At 40.3% G+C, this 21197-nt stretch overlaps 2 protein-coding genes across 2 annotated transcripts; one reads left to right on the top strand and one right to left on the bottom strand.

Moving 5' to 3' along the window:
- Positions 1–511: 511 nt before the first annotated feature.
- On the top strand, positions 512–3841 carry LOC118456082 (uncharacterized). The gene is made up of 8 exons (XM_087838179.1): positions 512–557; positions 715–759; positions 944–1204; positions 1952–2197; positions 2494–2607; positions 2798–2863; positions 3539–3604; positions 3765–3841. Exons 1-8 carry the CDS (start codon positions 527–529, stop codon positions 3839–3841), a joined length of 906 nt encoding a protein of 301 aa, XP_087694305.1. The 5' UTR covers positions 512–526.
- Positions 3842–13574: 9733 nt separating this feature from the next.
- LOC148103672 (acyl-coenzyme A thioesterase 2, mitochondrial-like) lies at positions 13575–20559 on the bottom strand. The gene is made up of 4 exons (XM_087832735.1): positions 20479–20559; positions 19790–20245; positions 15558–15745; positions 13575–14505 (listed from the first exon to the last, which is right to left on the bottom strand). The coding sequence occupies exons 2-4, from the start codon at positions 20238–20240 to the stop codon at positions 13897–13899; spliced, it is 1248 nt and encodes a 415-aa protein (XP_087688861.1). The 5' UTR covers positions 20241–20245; positions 20479–20559; the 3' UTR covers positions 13575–13896.
- Positions 20560–21197: the final 638 nt, after the last annotated feature.

Raw genomic sequence — 21197 nt, 5'->3', positions numbered from 1 at the left:
TCCAACCCACAAACTTGGGGATTGTGGATCTGTAGCCAATACGTCTGTTCAAAAGTTAAATTAAAGTGATGTTTTCAATGGTCATTGCCATAGGAACAACAAATCTTAAACAGATGTGTATTGAACATGCACAGATCCAGAATAGCATTTATTTATCTATAGCAATATTAAATGCCCTGTGACTGAGTGGCTTCAATGATTTTGGTGATTTTCTGAGTGCCTGGGCTAACCCGCAAAGAGGCTTAAAATGTTCACTATTTTTGTGATGCGTTTCTGCACCGTTCACCAAAATGAGCACAGGAAACAGGAACCAGTCTACAAGCTGCATCAAACACAGCATTAGTCTGAACTGGTTTGTTGTTCCGCCCACTGACAGTGACCTGAAACAGTGAGGCTTGACTTGACGCAAAAGACACTCAGCGTCTTTGGAAACAGCTTTACTAAAACTAGATTATTGAATAGCTTTTAGTAGCAAAGAGACACCTGTGCTCACGACTGTTAAGTTTTCCGTCTACATCAAGACGACATGGAGATCAGAGCTCTCTGCATCAGACTGTGTGAGTACTTTCTCTACTTCTACATTATTAATAAATTTAGGTTATTAAAGTAGGCTATTGTATTTTTGTGGACTCCATATCAGATGTGGTATTTTTAGTATTACTTTTAGTAATTATACATATTTTAGTAACTGAGTAGCTCTTTTATCTTCTTTAGTGATAAGCATCATGATTCTGCTGGACGTACAGGATGAGAAAGTTGGTGAGTTTTATCATATATATCAACTTTAATTCACATTTTGGAAAAGCAATCAATTTAGAGGAAAAAAATTAGATTTTTTGTGATGTTTTTATTGTTTTATTTATTTATTTGTTATTCACTGAGTGTAGTATGTTGGTTTAATAGTAAAACTCTAAAGTGAGTCTTTTGTTTTTCTTTGTTTCAGATGCAGTTTCTCTTCGTGTTGTTCCAAACAGACTGCAGTTCTTTGAATACGAATCAATAACATTTCACTGTGAAGGAGTCGATTATTGTGAAGTTGTGCATAACATCAAAGGGAAGGTAAAATCATGTAGTAAAACTAACAAGAGGACACCAACAGGATCATCCTGCTCTATTCAAATTGTTTATACAGGCGACAGTGGAGGGTACTGGTATGAGACTGAAGGAGGGACACAAAGCAACAGTATCATCCTCTCCGTCACTGGTATGTTTTGTTGCGAAATCAGTTTTACCCCGGTTCTTTTTATTCCTCGAGCATCCAGAGACGGCACCGGACTCAGTAGTCATTTTCACAAAACTTTATTCATCTTTATTCATCTTTACTCATCTTTACTCATCTTCATTTATCCTCATTTAAGCATGCATCTTCTAGAAGGGAAGACTTGCCAGGCCGGTGCCCCTCTGCAAAATCTTCACTCCTTTGTCTGTGAAACAAAGTTTTGTAGGGGCGACCCTATCATAAAACCCCCCCACGGTGTGCTGCAAACTCTGTGTCTGTGTCTATGTGCACGAGCACGTGAATGCCTACATGTGCACATTCCCGCGTGTGTATGTGTGTGCACGTGAGTGAGTGTGCGTGACAGTTAAAACACTGTGGGTGTAGGTGACTCCCTAGAGGTCATAAAAACCCATCTCCCTTCCAGACCACAGTTATCCAGTTACAAATGTTGAGACCCCACCCAGGTATCCTCTGGGGAATTTCCACTCATTAACTCACAGTTCAACTGGGGGAGGGGTCTCCTACAATCTACTCCTAAGTTCATGACACAGTCAGGCCTTTATTACATTGAGGGCAGTGTCAGCGTCTCTACAATAATTCTACATTCTATGTTAACACATTTCTAAACTCTAAAATAAGCTAAACATTCCTACAGTTTTCATCAAAACAACATTATTTTCTGAAAAAAACTGATTGTATGTAATATATAACTATCAAATGCATCTCATTTAGCTGGTCCTGTGATCCTGGAGAGTCCTGCTGTTCCTGTGTTAATGGAAGAAACTGTGACTCTGAGCTGCAGGAACAAAATTACACCCTCCAGCTTAACAGCTGATTTCTACAAAGATGGACGTCTGATCTATCAAAGCTCCACAGGAAACATGACCATCCAGAGAGTTTCAAAGTCAGATGAAGGACTTTACAAGTGTAGCATCTCAGGAGCTGGAGAATCACCAGAAAGCTGGCTGAAAGTCACAGGTAAGACACTGAGATGTTTTAAAATAAGGTGATCTGAATGACAGCTGATGCTCTTTATGCAAAGCTGTTAAATCTCTTTGTATTAGCATTTGTGAAATACTGAGAAGTTTCTAGTGTTCAAACCTAAGTTGCAGATTTAAACAACTAAAACAGGTGTGCCAACATTTCCATCACGTTTTAGAAGCTTTTAAGTTGATTAGTAAGATTTTTAAATGTCAATACGAAGAAGCTATAAATTAACCTTTGATGATTTACCATTCTTGTCTCATTTAAACACTTCTGTGCTTTCAAACCAGACATGACTCTTTCCTCCTCTGCTGCCACACCTTGGATCATTGCAACCATTTTAGTCAGTGCTCTGTTGGTGACAGTGGGACTGCATCACTTTGGAAAAGGTTACTGGAAGAGAGGTAATGGAAATTATCAGTAGTAGTAGTAGCATAAAATCTGCAAAATTATTGTCTGTCAGGCAGATGCGTTTTAAAATTTATCATCCAAAGATTTTAAATAAAAGTGAACTCTATAAGCTAACTGGCTTAAACTGAGAAAGTATCTGTGCCTGTTTGACATGTTTCTCTTCTTTTATTTGTGTTTTTTTAGAGGCAGGCACAGTGGATGCAGGAGGAGCAACATATGCTTTTGTAAGAAAAAACAGGAAGACAGGAGGTAGTTTATGGAGCAACAATATCACAAAATTAAGACTGTGAAAAAAGGTTTTGCCTTTGTCTACTCATGTGGTGTTGTCTGTAGGTTGGTTAGACATGTATGTAATATTCATAAATGTATAGATCTTTTAAACAATAATATTCAGTGAATTAGCATTAATTGTCTCAAAAAGTATTTAAATGAAGGAGAAAAAATGCAGAATACAATCAAGGATTTTACCATTTGACCACCCATAAAGGAAAGAAATATATAATTGCATAGTCAAAAAATTTGAAAATAAATAAATAAAACACATTCATAAAAGTGTCTGAAAATTTTAGAGTATATGTTGTACAGTAAATGTAAAACATATAGATCAGAACTAAAGTATAATATCTTAGTTTAGTACAATAGTAAAAAAATACTAAGAAGCTCTTAAGAGAAGCTGATATTCTTGTGGTCAAATGAGAATTATCAGGCAGACAGCAGAAACTCATTTGGAAAGTTAAGGTTTTTGTTAGCTCAGTGTTCGATTAGAACCCCTTACATAATGATTTAGGAGTGACACAGATTTTCTTTTCTAACCCTGAATGTCAGATTTTCCTAAAAATTAAGCTTAATGAATACATTGAATAACAGACAGGGATAATCGTGGTTATTGTTCCCCTCACTCCCATTGTCCCTCTCCAATATAAGATGAAGCTGCATCACCCTCAAGACCTATTTACTACAGCTTAGGCCATGGTGACACTCAACTACAAGGTAAGACTAGTTGTGATTCAAAGGAATTTCCATGATGGCACTGAGACATCAGAAACATCAGCAAATAATTTTAAATGATCTTCAACAAAAAATGTTTTATTATGTAAAGTATTTTGGATGCCAACTGATTTAATTCCATCGGTTGTCAAAGCAGAATCAGGAACAAGCACAGAGATGCCCTCAACAGGTCCCTGCCAACCCATAGCAGAGGATCCCTTCTATTCTACAGTACAATAAGTAAGTAAGACTGGGGACAGGGATGCCTTATGTGCTGCATTCACACAATCTGTGATGGATTATAGAGATCTATAAGTATATGGAAGATTTATACTTTTTATACATACCACTCATTCACTCACTCCTAGATTTGTGTATGTAAAAAATCTGATTTCACAACACAGGAAAACTAATGTTTTACACAGAATGTTCTTTATTTTTGGAAACTATTCTATAAAGTCATCATTGGTGCGTAATGTGCACCATTAAAGTATTTTTTTTTCCAATCCTGTTTTTTAATTGTTTCTTCTGCACCTTTTTGTCTTACAGGTTGCAGAGAGAGATGACTGAAAACATGATCACATCTGAGTGAGAGTAAAAACAAAGAAGTGACCAAATGTTATTACATATTGTTTTGTTTTTATTAATCAAGTTACAGACATTGCTGTCTGGGTTTGATGTACAACATCAAACCCAGACAGCAATGTCTGTAACTTGTTAACGGTTTTGTTTGTTCAGAAATAGCTGCTTACCATTTCCGCGTGGTTACAAGTATATATACAGTTTGAATCAACTTCTAAATAAGTTTAATCGCCTTGTTCGATCTTCTTTCCATTTTTACACATGTATGAATGCTATTACAGTAAAAGAGCTGCTGCAGCTTTCAAAGACCCCCACTGTGGTCAACCGCTAACGTCAAAGTGTCACATTACTTTTTTCCAAAACAGACGCACCGAGTTTGTGGTGAGAAAATAAAATATAACTGCGAAGTTTGATACTGAGCATGACTTTAACTGAGTTTACGTGTTGTCTAGTACCCAGACATGAGGTGTCTGGTTTCATGCTGCTACCTGATCTGAAACTTTGCTTTCACACCGTCTGAGCAAACAAAAGTAGAAGTCAGTTGCTGAGTGAGGACCGCAGCTCTCAACTCCTGTGGGCTCGGCCTCAGTAGGTTACAGTAGTTTATATTTTGAGAGGCTAAATAAGGTTTTAACATTAATTGCTTTAGCAAAATTTCCTCTCCTCATGCCATGACTCTGTTTTAAATAAAGTTACATAGCAATATAAGTGGTAGTAAATGTGGAAGTAAATATTGTAAAAAAGTGTGTGCAGATATTATGTGTATATTATTTAGAGATATAAATACCACAATTAAAATTAAATTCACAATTAATTACAAATATATTACAGAAATCCACACACTCTATGCAGATTGCTGGATAGTGTTTTGTTTTGTTTTTTCTTTTTTTTTTCTTTTTTTAGCTTTAATCTCACCTGAAAAAAAAAAAAAAAATCTCTACAGCTATTTTTTTTTTTTTTTTTACTGAGCCTGTTAATAGTAGTGACTGCTGCACGAGTCAAATCTTTACTCTGGGCTTCGTGATGATATGTTTTTATGCGTATGTTAATGAATTACAGTGATAGTAAAAATGATGAATATTAAATGATTACAAGATTTATTTAGAGCAGCATAAGTTTGTCTTTGTCCCCTTTGATAAAAAACTGAACATTAAAACTACTTTTAAATACTAAGTGTTGTTTCAGCAGCATAAATGAGCCACACAGTTTTCAATTCTGCAATAATTTTGGAGGTCAGAACTCTGCATCAGAATATGTGAGGTTACGTTCCCCAATAAAACAAGTAAAAGTTTTAAAAGCTAAAAATTTAAAAATGTACTGAATGTAATGTAATGAACAATGTGATGTTAATGTGTGAAGGTTTCATGCTTCCGTGACACAGTGAGAAAGGTCAAGTACATGTGATGCACAAACCCCTATTGCAAAGGGCAGACATTACAGCACTCCTTGCAAAATTACAAGGAGTAATAAGAGGCCCCCCAGAGCCTCTTATTACTACAGAACTTTTGCAAAATCTCGCAAAACTTTTGCGAGATCCCGACTGCATCCTTCTTAGGTTGCATTTGAAGGCCGAGTTGGTTTATCCTTCGTGACCCAATGTATCCCAGAATTCATAGCGCAGCCCAGCCAATTTGTTTCTAACAATGGTGGCAGCTACTTAATTTTAATATTACTCTTTCTGGGTCACAATATAAACTTTTAAGATATTTTCAGGCGTGAATGTATCTGTGTAAACTTCAAATATCTGCTCGGTTTATCAAGACATCACATATTTGCGCTCTGACGTTTTCAAAGAAGTCTTGCCCACCATCTCGAAGCTAATGTTAGTAACCTCTATTTCTATGTTACTGGTTATCATTTTATCATTTTAATTATATGTGAAAATCACAATCAATTTGTCTTTTAATGGTTGTAATAATAATAATAATAATGGATTGCATTTATATAGCGCTTTTCTAGGCACCCAAAGCGCTTTACAGTGCCACTATTCATTCACTCACACATTCACACACTGGTGGAGGCAAGCTACAGCTGTAGCCACAGCTGCCCTGGGGCAGACTGGCAGAAGCGAGGCTGCCATATTGCGCCATCGGCCCCTCTGGCCAGTAGTGGTAGTATCAGGCACATGCTCGCAGAAGTCGAGTCTACGGTAGTGCAAAGTCTACGCTGACTGTAGACGGTTACGGCGTTTTCATTGGCCCGGAGTCTACGGTGAGCGTAGACACTGTAGACTCGGGCCAATAGGAGCGCCGAATCCCACTGTAGACGACCAATCGTCTGCTCGACGGAAGTTGCGTCACCAAAACAACAACAACACGAAGCGGAAGGGCGAAGAAGCCGGCAACTCCGCTATTTTTTTAATGGAAACTGGCATTTCTTCTGTGTTTACGTTAAGTTACAGAGTCTGGATTTAGCGAAAATTACACGACGCTGAATAACGCTCTTAACCCTTTTTGTTTGTGGTAAATGTTAGCCGCGCGCTAGCCGACATCTAATGCATTACGCCCGTTTCTAGTCTTTTCAGTGGCTACAACTGCTTTCCGTGGCTCGTTACAAACGATCTGAGATATATGAAGTAGTAAGTGTATTTAATATCATACTAGGCAGATTTACCGCACTGCCATTTACTACACATTTACCCGTGTTTGGCTATTGTCAGTACGTCTCGCTCATTGTAAACTTTCTGTTTACAGAAAGTATGTGTAACATTCGCAATTATGTTGTTGATGGTAACGTGTATGATTCCAGCCTACCTGATGGGCACTTTTGACTTTTTGTAGTTCAGTTCACTGATTGACTATCCTGCAGTGCTGTTTTCCTGTATTCATCCCCTTTAATAAAGTGTACTGTGTTACAGTAACAGTGAGTTGTGGATTTACTTAATGAATGCCTAAATTGGGCTTTAATCTGCCTTAGACATGTGTTTTGTATTTTTTTTTATTATTATTAAGTTATTCTCTGCCAATAGGTTTAGAAGACACAACTATGTGGAAACACACAACAGACCTGAACCAAAGAAGCAATGTGTACATGCAGGCAAAGACAAGTTTTGGAAGTATTTGTACAACACATGCCTCCGCAACAACTTCAGTGTTTCCTGGAATTGATTATTAAACATTAACAGAGCTATTATCTGTTATGTGAGTCAAATTTCCCCAGATAGTCTTGGTTGACATCAGGTGACTGTGAAAGCCACGGTGTATGATCACGCCATTTTCATAATCAACTACTCAGTCTATTTGTCACAGGATAAACATAATCTCTCATAGCAACTTTGTAATGGTTTTACAACTCTTTTACCTTTGACAAGTGAACCCTAACATGGCAGCAAAGTGCAACAATGTCTCTCTGTGTAGGGGTCAAGAGTTCAGGGCATGCCTTTAATTTCTTGCCTGTCTGTAAACGACAGTGTCATGATTTTACCAGTAGAAAAGTAAAACAATTACATTGTCTCATCAGGAGAACCTAAAAGACTCCTCTTATGGCTAGTCTTTGCACATAATAATCACAGAAGAAAAGAAAGGAATTGATTTTCAATTGCGCTTAATTTCAGGAGACTTTCCAACCTGTTGGTTCAAAACAGCCAAAAGAAAATCCTCATCGATGTTGGAGTAAAAACTAGATGCTTTTATTGCAATATACACTGATAATGCTTACTGTCCTGTCATTGGAAACCAGTCAAAATACATATATAACACATTGTGATCATGCTGAAGATCACAGACAGCAGTCCAGGCGTCAGGTGGGATAAAGGAGCTGGAAACATCACCTGATAAAGAGAAAAACAGACAACAGACTGAATGAATAAAAGAAGACTTCTTCATTGCACATTTTCCACCAATCACAAGCCTCGCCTTTCACTCTAGACCTTTGACCAATCACCGATCAGGATGAATTGCACTACTGTACTGTGGATCGCAGAGGTGGGAAGTATTGAAGTGCAAATGCTTTGTTAGTGTAATGAAGTAGTGTCGTGCAATACTTTAAATAAACTATAAACACCTGGTGAGCGTCATTTTGAAGTGGGTTTAATAACATATTGCAATATGGAGAAAAGCTCTGCTCAAACAGCTGAGCAGTCGCTAAAGATAGGCCGCCGCCCTGATCTTTTTATACCTTGACCAAACTCACAGACAAAGAAAATTCCTCAACAAATTACGTGAGTCTATACCTTAAGCTCAGCCTGAACCTTTATACTTTCCATTACGAGAGAGAGAGAATTACGACCATGTTTTCTACTTTACTGTTGCCTCCCTTCTTTCCCCTCCCTGATAAGCAGAAGGAGCCTCACTATGTCTCCCATGAATTTACAATGGCCCCAGTGTGTGTGTGTGTGTGTGTGTGTATGTGTGATAGAGCATAAGGTCCATTTGTGGTGCTATTCTACATGTATATAACTAATTGAGAATGTGATATTACTATTACTAAAGTGGTCAATACATAAGAAAAGAATCTTTGGATTTTGGCAATATTTTTCTGCCAGCTTTTTACTTTTACTCCCCACATTTTACTTCAGGATAAACAGATTTGTTTGTTGTACTGTGTTTGATTTAATGTAAAGAACTATGTGTGTGACTGGTGCTCAAGGTCAGAGTTAGATTATATGAAGTGTAGCAGAAATTAATTTGAATATAAGCTGATTATGCTTAGATTCATTCACAACTCCACTACTTTACAACTCCACCTTCATACCGATTTTATACTATCTAGTATAAAGACGGCATGAATGCTGAACTGTCAGTGTAAAGGGTGAAAATCAGTCATGTTAGCTCATAAAACATCTACTGACATTCATTTGTGCAAAATCACAAACAGAAGTAAACCTCAGACCAGGGTCAACACAGGTCAGCTGATCACAGCCTGTACAGTGAAGAGAGGAAAATATCCTGGATTGCACATACTAAAACAATTTTGTGAGTGAAGTCTAATCCCTGAGCCAATATAACCTTAGTTAGGGATTCCCCACCCGTGAAATCCCAATTTAACCCCTGACTTTCCTCATATTTAGGTGTCCCTTCATCTAAAATAACAGTAACAGAAAAAAGAGCATTTTTTTTTTTTTACAAAAAAAGTCATTGTTTAGAACCGTCCCCAAAAGTTATAAGTGTAGGCCTAATGATGACTGTAGTTGGTGATGTTTTTGTAGTTGTAAGTGAAGTCATGTCTCTGTTTTCAGGATAAGTCTACTCTTGAGATCAGCAACCAAACTGGCGATCTTGAACACTGCACTCAGGTAAGTGTTATGTTCTCATCAGTATCTTATGAGTACCCTTAGTTCAGTTTGCCATTTACTATCCTTAATTACTGGGGGAAAATGATAAATGATGCTCATAGTGAGTAAAAGTAAAAAGTAAACTGTGTGCAATTTTTGGACAGAGATTCACTTCTAAAGTGTCTGTATAATACAATACAGATACATACAAAATACACTCCAAAAATAGAAGAGTCCTTGAAATATACAAAATATTATTAGAAAATGGAGACACTTGGCCTTTGGTACAATATATACAATGTATGAAAATATCTTTACTGCAGATACTACTATGGCTCTGCAGATTTTTTCTTTTCTTTTAACCTATGTCGCCTCACCTTGAGGTTGGTAAATCTGTCTATCACATTTTGGTGGTCAAGTCTCTCACGCATCTCTTTCTCAACTGACATCACAGCCAGGTGCTGGAGTCTGCTTTGACCCATGGTCCTTCTCAGCCAGGTATGGAGCTGACTCAAGACACTAAAAGACCTTTCACAGCTACAGCTGCTAACTGGGTTTGTTAGGGCAACCTGAATAACAGTTTTCAGTTTGGGGACGATCTGATTATCCAGAAGATTGTACAATGTTAACATATCTGGAATGGCACCAGCCTCACTCTTGAGCTTTATAAAGTCTTTGGCAACCGTGACTTCCTCTGACTGAAGCTCAATATGGTAATGCAGTGCCAGGACTGACAACCCAGTTTGTTTTGCAGATTCTGTGTAGCAGCTTTAATATTGGGAGAACACAACTTCCAGATTGTATGAGTTGTTTGTATTAGTTGTTTGTCTTTCTTTTTCTTTGCCAGTTAAACAGTTACTGTTTTGCCTGTTAGTACTCCCTGTCTGTTTTCTTACCTGGTACTTCCTGATCTCGTACTTTGTCCTCATGTTCCCCTCTTTGGACTGACAATCTGTACACACACACACACACACACACACACACACACACACACACACACACACACACACACACACACACACACACACAACAGGAGTTATAAGGTTAATGGGCATCCAGTCAGTTAGCTAGTTAGTACCTTGGGTTCAATATCGGCACATGCACGTATGGCAAAATAACCAGTTTCTCTCATTACATTTCAAACAGGACAGTGGTAACAATAGCAGGCTACGGACAATGTTAAGTTTTAGATTTTAAATAAGCTGTATACATTTCAATGAGATCAACAGGGCAGTCAAATATCGCTAATTTTACTAAAGAGCAAACATCGTCAGAAAACACATTTTCAACTAGGGCTGCCACAAACGATTATTTTGATAGTCGACTAGTCACCGATTATTTTTGCAATTAGTCGACTAATCAGATCATGCATCCATTGGATGTACAGCGTACAGCTTATTGCACCAGCATGCATCTGCTCTCATATAACTATCATTAGCTTACAGTTCTAAGTGTTTAAGGTATGTGCTAACTAAAAATAAAGACAAGATGATAGTTTATTAAATTTGAATGAAATTTGCAGATTGTTTTGGTGAAGTTTAATAAACTCCTTGTTATCTAAAATATAACGGGACACCGGAGTATATTCTCGAGCATCTCACACTTCTGATAATCAGTTGTCTGCTTGACGTTTATTCAGCTGTGTAAAAACTATAACTTTAATCTCAACCTAACCGATTTACTCAGGAACAAATAAAATACTAAAAAAAAGCCAAACAATAACATTTTTAAGTTATCTAAGTGACTTATATATGTTTAACCTGAGTAGCGAAAGACTGCAGTGGGTGTGAAAGCGATTTGCCGGAGTCCGGTGTTCTCAGCGGCTCTAGTGAGCCTTGCCCTCGGCTAGCTATCAAGCTAGTGGGTAACAGACGTCTCCGAAAACGTCGGAGCGCTTTTGAAAATATGTGGTGTCTTGATAAACTGAGCAGATATTTACACAGTTTACACAGCTACATTCTCACCTGAAAATATGCTAAACGTTTATTTTGTGACCCAGAAAGAATAATAAGAGTAATATTAAAACTAACTAGCTGCCGCCATTGTTGGAAACTGAGCTGGACTGCGCTATGAATTCTGGGACACAGCTCCTTCTTCTTCTTCAGGGTTTAACGGCAGCTGGCATCCTTGTACATGCAGTGCTGCCATCTTCTGTTTCAGTCCGTTATTACACTCTTAAATTCTACTACTTGTTCCTGCGTCTTTTGTGATCTTACAAAGCTTCAAACGACGCGTCGACTATTAAATCAGTCGTCGATGATTTTGATAGTCGACGTAATTGTGACTAGTCGACTAATCGTGGCAGCCCTATTTTCAACACAGCAGGTTATCTGGTGTAATGTTTTTTAGTTAAAAAGAAACATGGTCTGACTCCTACCTAACTATATAAAGAGTAAATGAAAGTTAAATGCAGCTAATATGTCCTGTTTTAAGCCAGGCACTTCCACCTCTGCTCCGCTGCGTCTCAGCCACCATCGCTCTGGCAGCAACGGTGCTAAAGCAAGTAGGAGAGAGCCGAGCTGGAACAAACCATTTTGGGAGGGGGGAGGGGTTATCTATACTTTTGTTGTTAAAATGTTCCATCTCAATTTAGTACTGTATGCTTTTTATACTTTTAGTAGTGTGTCCCACAAACAGCAAATATTTTCAAAAAAAGTAAGACATCTTTGGGGGTGCTTTGATTCATTTTGGGGGTGCTGAAGCACCTCCAAAACTGGGCTAAAATCGCCCCTAAGTCAGATGCAGAGTAAACAGAATTAATGCTGAGTTAAGTAACTCGGAGTTAATTGTTGGACTCGGAGCTTGTTGAACCTGCTTTCAAGAATAGTGCACAGGGAAAGCAGACAAATCTACAAATGATGCTCCAGAGAAGTCCAAACAAAAGTCTGTGAAGAATAAAACCGTTAACAACAACAACAGGAAGAGACGTGAGGATACTTAGTGAAGGAACAAACAAATTGACAGCTGAGGGAGGGACAAACTGAGGCAAACACAGAGAAACAGTGAAGCTTGGAAGATAAGTGGGAAGATACTCATACAAATCACGGCTCTTCTACGAATCACACATTTTTAACAAGTTGTCGTAAATTAATTTGATGTTATTTATTTTTCTGTTACCCTTCCTCTCGTGTTAGGGTCGGCACCGACCCATTTTAAATTTCAAATGCATAAAACAAATCACAAACATTTGTTTATTGTATCAAGGCTTTTTGACTTTGTCAGGAACCTCTATTTCTACAAAATAAAACAAAAAAAAATATTTTCACTAAATTATAAAATGCCCTAGTTGAAATTATGACCTTTGTGTTGTTAGGGTTGGTTTCGACCCAGGTATAATATTATGAGTATAAAGCAATAATTAAAGCCAAAACTGAAATTATAAGTGCACTGTCAGCTAAAACATTGACAGCAAGCTCCTCTCCTAATCATATGAGTTTTAGGGGATTCTTATTTTGCGTGTTTTTTGCAGTATACCTGCACAAAAACAAAACAAAATAAAGATGGGACATGTCAAGAATTCACTCATTTGAGTGGCCATTTGACTTCCAGAGTGCACATTTACAATTTGCAGCATACAAAAATGAGAAGAAGATTCACAGTGAGCCAAGTTCTGCATCATATTTTTGGTGAAAATGAAGGAGAGGACACAGAGCAGCATAGAGATTCAGATGGGCAGGTTTCTAGGAGGAAGACAATGTGGACTATCATCCAGAAGACACAGACACATCTGATCATTTTCTGGGCAACGATGTCACTTCACACATTTGATATCATTTTGATTCAGGAGTCCTCAGATTTGACAACAGAGAGACCAAACCAAGGTCTGACAAGCTTGCTCCCATCAGGGATGTCTGGGAGAGATGGGTGCAGCTTCTTCCCCTGATGTTCATCCCAGGGCCAGAGGTGACAGTGGATGAACGTCTTGTCCACTTTTCGAGGAAAATGCCCCTACCGGCAATACATACCCAGTAAGCCAGGAAAATACGGCAGAAAAATCTGGGAAGCCTGTGATGCAAAAACCAACTATGGCTGGAATGTACAGATTTTCACAGTCAAAGCTGTGAGTGGCACCCCTGAGAAGAAACAATGAAAATGTGTGGTCCTCGATATGACTGCAGGATCACAATATCAGCTGTAATATTTTATTTTATTTTTTACCAGATATGAAAACAAAACCAATGAATATAAAACCTTTTATTTATTAATATGATTCTCTTGAGGTTAATTTTACAATTTTTTTCAATTGAAATCGAGGGGTATAGTGACAAAAAAAGACCCACAGGCCCACACCAAAAGCATTAAAACCAACATTTTCATGGATAAGGAAGCCTAACATGATAACCAAAAGATGAGAAACAAATTGGATGATCACTTATTGTTTTTAGTGTATTTTATAACTGATTTAATTCACGGGTCAAAACTGACCCGTTAACATAAGAGATGATAACAGAAAGCTAACACAAGAGGAGGGTTACTCAGTTTTTATAATTATTTTTTTCTTTTATAACTTGGTTTTAGTCTGTCCAGCATCACAACTCAGGTGAGTTCTGAAGAACTCCTGGATCTTCTTCCACAGGTGGACCTCAGCTGCTGCGTGTGCCTTGGGTTCACCTCCCCATGAGATTAAATACCTAAAAAATCCATGTGCAGAAGAAGGGCAGAAGGGTTCATAAGGTGGCTCCAGCAAGTGTCCAGCTCCAGGGTAAGACACACTCTCAAAGTTCTCCTTTCTATGACGCTTCAGTCGCTCCACCATCTGGTCCATGTATGCCTTGCTGTCCATGCAGAGGTCATCCTCTCCAGCCACAAAGAGGAAATGAGCCTTTGCTCGTTCAATGGGGATGAGGCTGCCCTTGTTCTTCTCTGCTAGCGGGTCTTCACAAACATACTTTCCAATACTGGCACCTGACTCAGTGGGAACCAACTTACTGCAGTCACACCCTAATGGTGAGAGAATCTTATGTTTCTTGTAATAGAGAGGAATCGCCACATTGGCACTGCAGCCATTGATGCATACTGCAGCCTCGACACCTGGCACAAAGGTAGCAAGTGAGAGTGCAAGGTCTGCTGCCTTTGATCTTGCTACTATGCCAACTCCTTTACTGCCCACCTGTGAAATAACACAAACTAAAGCTGATAAAATTTATAGAAACACTTCGAGCTTAGGACTGACTTCATTTGTTAAACCTTTTATGCACTTTGAGAGTGTGACCATTCATCATCCCTGCAAATGAAATGGATAAGGCATTATTGCTAGTGAAGACAAACCTTTGATGGCAAAATTAACCCTTTCATGAATTAATTATGACAATCTCAATCAGGATTTTTTTTCTTGAGTGTTTCTATTCATCTTTAGGCATAAAAAAATGAATACAAATATTTGAGAAAAAATCCTGATTGAGGTTGTCATAATTCATGCATGACAGTCATATATCTATAGTAACATTAAACGACCAGTGGGTGGCAGGGTATGGAGTGACACATCAGTGTCCAATGTAGTGGTTTATGTGCAAGTATACCAACAACACTGACACAAATACAAGAAAACTGCCTTTGAATAGCTGTTCACTGTAGTGACCACTATGGATGAAAGGGTTCATTTAGAAATAAAAGAGTCAAACATTCACAATAATATATTTTGTATGTGATATTCTTTAAATTATCATATTTAATTAAATAAAACAATAAAGTTCATAGTTATTTTTGCTATGTACCTTGATTTTATCCTTTTAGATACCAATTAAGCTGATCTACTGTAGTAAACTTGATTTTTGTAGAAAAAATGAAATTGTTCATATTTTAAGTTCACCTAACAAGATTATAGCAAATAATTACTGAGATTTTGAGAAACAGGTAGGTTGATTTTATTGTTAGCTTAGCCAGACCAATTCCCCATATTTGGGTTCTGTCCTGGGCTGGCTGCAGCTTTCTGTTTGGAGAAACTAATTCACTTATCCAAATCTCTAAACAAAAGAAAATGAGAAATGTTCTCAGAATGTGACCGTTTTATTTTATTTTTTCCTTATTAAGAGCATTGGGGACCCTATTAGCTGGAGGAATCCAGCAGCTGAATTTCAGGGTCCACAAAAAAGAAACAAATACATGTTTCTGGAAAAGGCAAAACTTCTTCAGTCCTTACGAGTGCTCATTAAAATAACTCACCTTAGGTTGCTGTTTTAAGAAATCCATTGCTTCCTTAAAGTGGTCCAGATGAATCTTTTGCATAATTTCAGATTTGGTTTCGATCACACATATAGAGAGGACGACAAAGCCTTTGTTAGCCAGTAGACTGGCTCTTGTCTCAGATCTCAATGAAGATATATCCAAGACAGCGGGAAACAGACCTTCTCCTGGAACATAGTAGACACAAAATTTTCTTCTGTCAATGAAAAAAAAAACCTTTTTCATTTTTAATTTCTAGTTTTCCTTAAGCTCTAATCTCTATCACTTTATTGTGTGACTAAATAAAAGAACAATAGAAAGACAGCAGTTACAGCCATAACTGAATAAAAGCTTGACACCCTTTGAACTTTAAACAAGTTGACAGATGGACTGAAATGAAAACTGATGACGTGACAACGAACAAAGGAAACTGAGGACCTAAATACACAGGATAACAAGCGGGAACACCTGGGAAACAACACTGGGCATAATCTAAATGATTAGACAGTGGATGCAAAACTGAACACCAAGCACATGAGACAATGACTATCTAAATACAACTGAAAACACATTGAGATGCGACTACAGCTGTGTCTCAATTCAGGGGCTGCATCCTTTGGAGGACCCGGCCTTCATGGTCTACGTGGGCCGGGTCCTCTGAAGACTGAGAAGGCCGGAAGTGCGAGGCTGTGAAGTGGGATGGTCTAGCCTTCAGATTTGTGCCACTGCTGTCTTGGTGAAGCTTAATAAACTCAGCAGTCTGCTCCTTGCTATATAAAATATAACAATGATATTAGAGTAAATTCTCTACCATCTCAAACTTCTATTTAATCAGTTTTCTGTTTGACGTTTATTCAGCTGTATGAAAACTGTAACGTTAATCTCAGCCGAACAGATTTACTTGGGAACAAATAAAATACTGAAAAAAGCCAAACAATAACATTAAGTTATCTAACTGACTTATATATCATGTTTAACCTGAGTAGCAGAAGACACAGGGTCTGAAACGATTGTGCTGGGAGTTCAGTGTTCTCGCCGGCTCTAGTGAGCCTTGACCACCTCGTCAGCTATCGAGCTGGTGGGTAACAGACATCTCTGAAAACATTGGAGCACTTTTGCAAATATGTGATGTCTTGATAAACCGAGCAGATATTTGAAGTTCTCGCTTGAAAATATGTTAAAAGTTTATTTTGTGACCCAGAAAGAGTAATATTTCAAACTCTTTAGCCGTGCTCCTCTGCCATTGCCCCATTTGAAAATTATTTTTATATTATTATAAAAATGTTATAAATACTAATTTAATTAATACAGTATTGCAAAGAGTCCATCCATCCATCCATCCATCTTCATCTGCTTTATCCGAGGCCGGGTCGCAGGGGCAGCAGCCTAAGCAAAGAGGCCCAGACCTCCCTCTCCCCAGCCACCTCCTCCAGCTTATCCGGGGGAACACCAAGGTGTTCCCAGGCCAGCCGAGAGATATAATCTCTCCAGCGTGTCCTGGGTCTGCCCCGGGGCCTCCTCCCGGTGGGACATGCCTGGAACACCTCACCCAGGAGGCGCCCAGGGGGCATCCTTGTCAGATGCCCAAACCACCTCAGCTGGCTCCTTTCGATGTGGAGCAGCAGCGGCTCTACTCTGAGCCCCTCCCAGATGGCCGAACTTCTCACCCTGTCTCTAAGGGAGAGGCCAGCCACCCTTCGGAGGAAGCTCATGTCCGCCGCTTGTATCCGCGATCTTGTTCTTTCGGTCACTACCCACAGCTCGTGGCCATAGGTGAGGGTAGGGACGTAGATCGACCGGTAAATTGAGAGCTTCGCTTTTACACTCAGCTCCCTCTTGCAGCGTCTGCATTACTGCAGCTGCAGCCCCAATCCGTCTGTCGATCTCCGGCTCCCTTCTCCCATCACTCGCGAACAAGACCCCAAGATACTTGAACTCCTCCACTTGGGGCAGGAACTCATCCCCGACCCGGAGTGGGCACTCCACCCTTTTCCTGCTGAGAACCATGGCCTCAGATTTGGAGGTGCTGATCTTCATTCCCGCTGCTTCACACTCGGCTGCGAACCGCTCCAGTGCGAGCTGGAGGCCCTCACCCGATGAATCCAACAGAACCACATCATCCGCAAAGATCAGAGATGAGATTCTGTGGCCACCAAAGCGAAAGCCCTCCGCCACTTGGCTGCGCCTAGAAATCCTGTCCATAAAAATTATGAACAGAACCGGTGACAAAGGGCAGCCCTGGCGGAGCCCATCACCCACCGGGAACAAGTCCGGCTTATTGCTGGCAATGCGAATCAAGCTCTTGCAACGGTTGTATAGGGATCGAATGGCCCGTAGCAATGGGCCAGACACCCCATACTCCCGCAACACCTCCCACAGGACACCCCGAGGGACACGGTCGAATGCCTTCTCCAAGTCCACAAAACACATGTAGACTGGTTGGGCAAACTCCCATGCACCCTCAAGTATCCTCGAGAGGATGAAGAGCTGGTCCAGTGTTCCGCGACCAGGACGAAAACCGCATTGTTCCTCCTGTATCCGAGGTTCGACTAGCGGACAAACTCTCCTTTCCAGCACCCTGGCATAGACTTTCCCGGGGAGGCTGAGGAGTGTGATCCCCCTGTAGTTGGAACACACCCTCCGGTCCCCCTTCTTAAAGATGGGGACCACCACCCCGGTCTGCCAGTCCACGGGTACTGCCCCTGATCACCACGCAACATTGCAGAGGCGTGTCAACCAGGACAGCCCTACAACGTCCAGAGCCTTCAGGAACTCGGGGCGGACCTCATCAACACCAGGGGCTCTGCCACCAAGGAGTTGTTTAACTGCCTCGGTGACCTCGCCCCCGGAAATTGGCGGGTCATTCCCCTCATCCCCAGACTCTGCTTCCTCCTCGGAAGACGCGTCAGTGGGATTAAGGAGGTCCTCGAAGTATTCCTTCCACCGCCTGACAATTTTCTCAGTCGACGTCAGCAGCGCTCCGCCAGCATTATACACAGTGCAGGTAGAGCACCGCTTTCCCCTCCTGAGACGCCTGACGGTTTGCCAGAACCTCTTCGAGGCACTCCGAAAGTCTTTTTCCATGGCCTCTCCGAACTCCTCCCACACCCGAGTTTTTGCTTCAGCCACTGCCCGAGCCGCATTCCGCTTGGCCTGTCGATACCTGTCGGCTGCCTCCGGAGTCCCACAGGCTAACCAAGCCCGATAGGACTCCTTCTTCAGCCTGGTGGCTCCCTTCACCTCTGGTGTCCACCATTTGGTTCGGGGATTACCACCACGGCAGGCACCAACCACCTAGCGGCCGCAGCTCAATGCAGCAGCTTCGGCAATGGAGACGCTGAACATGGTCCATTCGGACTCAATGTCCCCCGCCTCCCTCGGAATGCTGTTGAAGCTCTGCCGGAGGTGTGCGTTGAAGATCTCGCGGACTGGGGCCTCTGCTAGTCGTTCCCAGCACACCCTCACCACGCGTTTAGGTGCACCAGATCTGTCCAGCGTCCTCCCCCGCCACCTGATAGTAATAATATTACAGCTACACAGGAGCCACCATTGTTGGAAATGGGAACTTGCTGTTATGCGCTATGAATTCTGGGATAGGTTAGGCCACGAAGGATACACCCAACCCATCCTTCAAATTCGGGGAAATGAAGGATGCATTTGTCGGCCACATTTGGAAAAAGCCTTCGATTTGGGACAGCCTTCATTGCGCTGTGATGTAATCGGCCTGCAAATGCGGCCTCCAAAGGATGCATCCCCTGAACTGAGACATAGCCTACGTCACACAACTTGATGACAGCAGACATGACAGAGCTAAAAGAGAGTGAGCTCGAGTGATGGACAGAGGAAGATATATCACAGAGATGAGGAAACAAACATAGAGACAAAGACCAATACACATAAACTTGACAAAGACAGAAGGGATAAAGAGAGACTACTGAAACGATAGGTAAATAAGGGACAAGACAAGGAGGAAAAAGGAACCTAACAATAACAAACAAGAAATTATGAACCAGGATTAAAGATAAACTCAGGGTAAAAAGAACTAAACTCAGGACTACACTGTAAAAAGCTAAAATCATTTCTTACAGCAAAGGAAACAATCATAAATCCACAAGAAACCCAAAACATTGGGTCAAAGACCCAGGACCATTACAATTGTATTTGTTCAGAAACACTCATCGGGCTGTCATTTAATTAAAATAAAGAGAGAAAGCTTGGAACAACTGCAGTACCTGGAGGAGTGAACAGGACTCCACTAATGTTCCCCTCTTTGACAGGAACCCGACTGACCCCATCTCCAATCAGAACCCTCTCATTTGTCTCTTCTGCCAGTATCCTGCCTTCCTCCTCGTGCACAGAAAAATTCACCAACTGAGGCTCCAGAGACTTTGTCTTTTGAAACAATTTGTGCATGGTGTCTGGCCTCATGGACCACATGAGACCCATAGGTTCTACTCCAACGTAGGTCCCACCAAGTGAGGGATCTCTGTTCAGGTCGACCTCCCCACTGCCATCAGCCCTGTAGGTGGCCGAGGAGCTGAACACCACTCCCTTCTCATCAGTTAATCTGGCTCTCATAGTGACCGCCTGTCTGGACCTCAACCCTTCCACCTTCACCTTAATGGGTTCGTCGAACATACACCTGGCTCTTGGCAACAGCCTCAATCTTACTTGAGAGGACATCTTTTCTGAAAGAGTAAAACTGGAGCCAATAAGTATTGATAGGCAGGCAGACTAACAATCACAATGAACTGGACTACTGGGAACCGGTTTGCTACAAAAAACAGTTCTCAGTTCCCATGTCTAGTAATCAGTGTGCTGATTTTGTATGATAACCAATACAAAACTTTATCCTGACGTAATGCTGAAGAACCGGCTTCATTCATGACAGAAACATTACTTTCACCACTATATAAGCTACCTGGAGATCTTTGGCTCTCTGGAAGGACTGTGACAGTGATATCTATCTCTGTGCTGGGGGTCTGTCTGAGAGATTTCCTTCCTCCACTTCTTTCTTCTGCTGCTTGTTCCAGAAAAAGAAAAACAGCATTAGAGGAGTGGTTTTTTCACAGACTTGTCAACTTTCAGATAAATGGGAGCAGTGGAACAAACTCAACTCAACTCTTTGGTTGACTGAAATAGAACATGACGTGATCTTCATTCAGTATTCAGTTATAGAATTCAGTATGAAAATATCTACAACAAAACTACAAAATCCTTGAGATAAATTCAGTGTGTATTGGTAATCTTGCAGGATAAAGTGGTCTCACTCCACACCCATATAACATATTCATACAGTAGGACAAACTAAATAAAAAAATGCATAAAAATACTGTCAAGACGCTGTAAATTTGCATATGTAATATATTGCATGGGGTAGTAAATGTGTTTAACAGGATTTGCTTGAATGACAGAGTAAGTCTTAATGTGCTACCTTTTGGTTAATTTTGAGCAACTGTCGATTAACCCATATCAGTATGAGAACTTTACATCAGAAACCCTCCCATGATTCTAAAACAATCTTCGTACAGTTAATAAAATAGATTTTCTATTTTAATATAATTTCAATTAATATAATTTTCTATATTCAGCACAAATATACAGTCAGCTGAGGAATTACCTATTTTAGTCAGTTTAATT

This window comes from Neolamprologus brichardi, chromosome 3 (assembly GCF_056152115.1).
Source record: "Neolamprologus brichardi isolate AB-2024 chromosome 3, ASM5615211v1, whole genome shotgun sequence".
NCBI classification, from domain to species: Eukaryota; Metazoa; Chordata; class Actinopteri; order Cichliformes; family Cichlidae; genus Neolamprologus; species Neolamprologus brichardi.
This window is presented reverse-complemented; position numbering and strand designations above follow the sequence as displayed.

What these genes read in the sequence shown, in the direction of transcription:
- LOC118456082 (XM_087838179.1), top strand. Translation starts at nt 527, where the DNA reads ATGGAGATCAGAGCTCTCTGCATCAGACTGT. An exon ending in AGCTCTCTGCATCAGACTGT is followed by an intron (nt 558 to 714) that starts GTGAGTACTTTC and finishes TATCTTCTTTAG; the next exon opens with TGATAAGCATCATGATTCTG. An exon ending in CGTACAGGATGAGAAAGTTG is followed by an intron (nt 760 to 943) that starts GTGAGTTTTATC and finishes TCTTTGTTTCAG; the next exon opens with ATGCAGTTTCTCTTCGTGTT.
- LOC148103672 (XM_087832735.1), bottom strand. Translation starts at nt 20,240, where the DNA reads ATGTCCTCTCAAGTAAGATTGAGGCTGTTGCCAAGAGCCAGGTGTATG. An exon ending in AGTCCTGTTCACTCCTCCAG is followed by an intron (nt 15,746 to 19,789) that starts GTACTGCAGTTG and finishes ACTATGTTCCAG; the next exon opens with GAGAAGGTCTGTTTCCCGCT. An exon ending in TCTTAAAACAGCAACCTAAG is followed by an intron (nt 14,506 to 15,557) that starts GTGAGTTATTTT and finishes GTTATTTCACAG; the next exon opens with GTGGGCAGTAAAGGAGTTGG.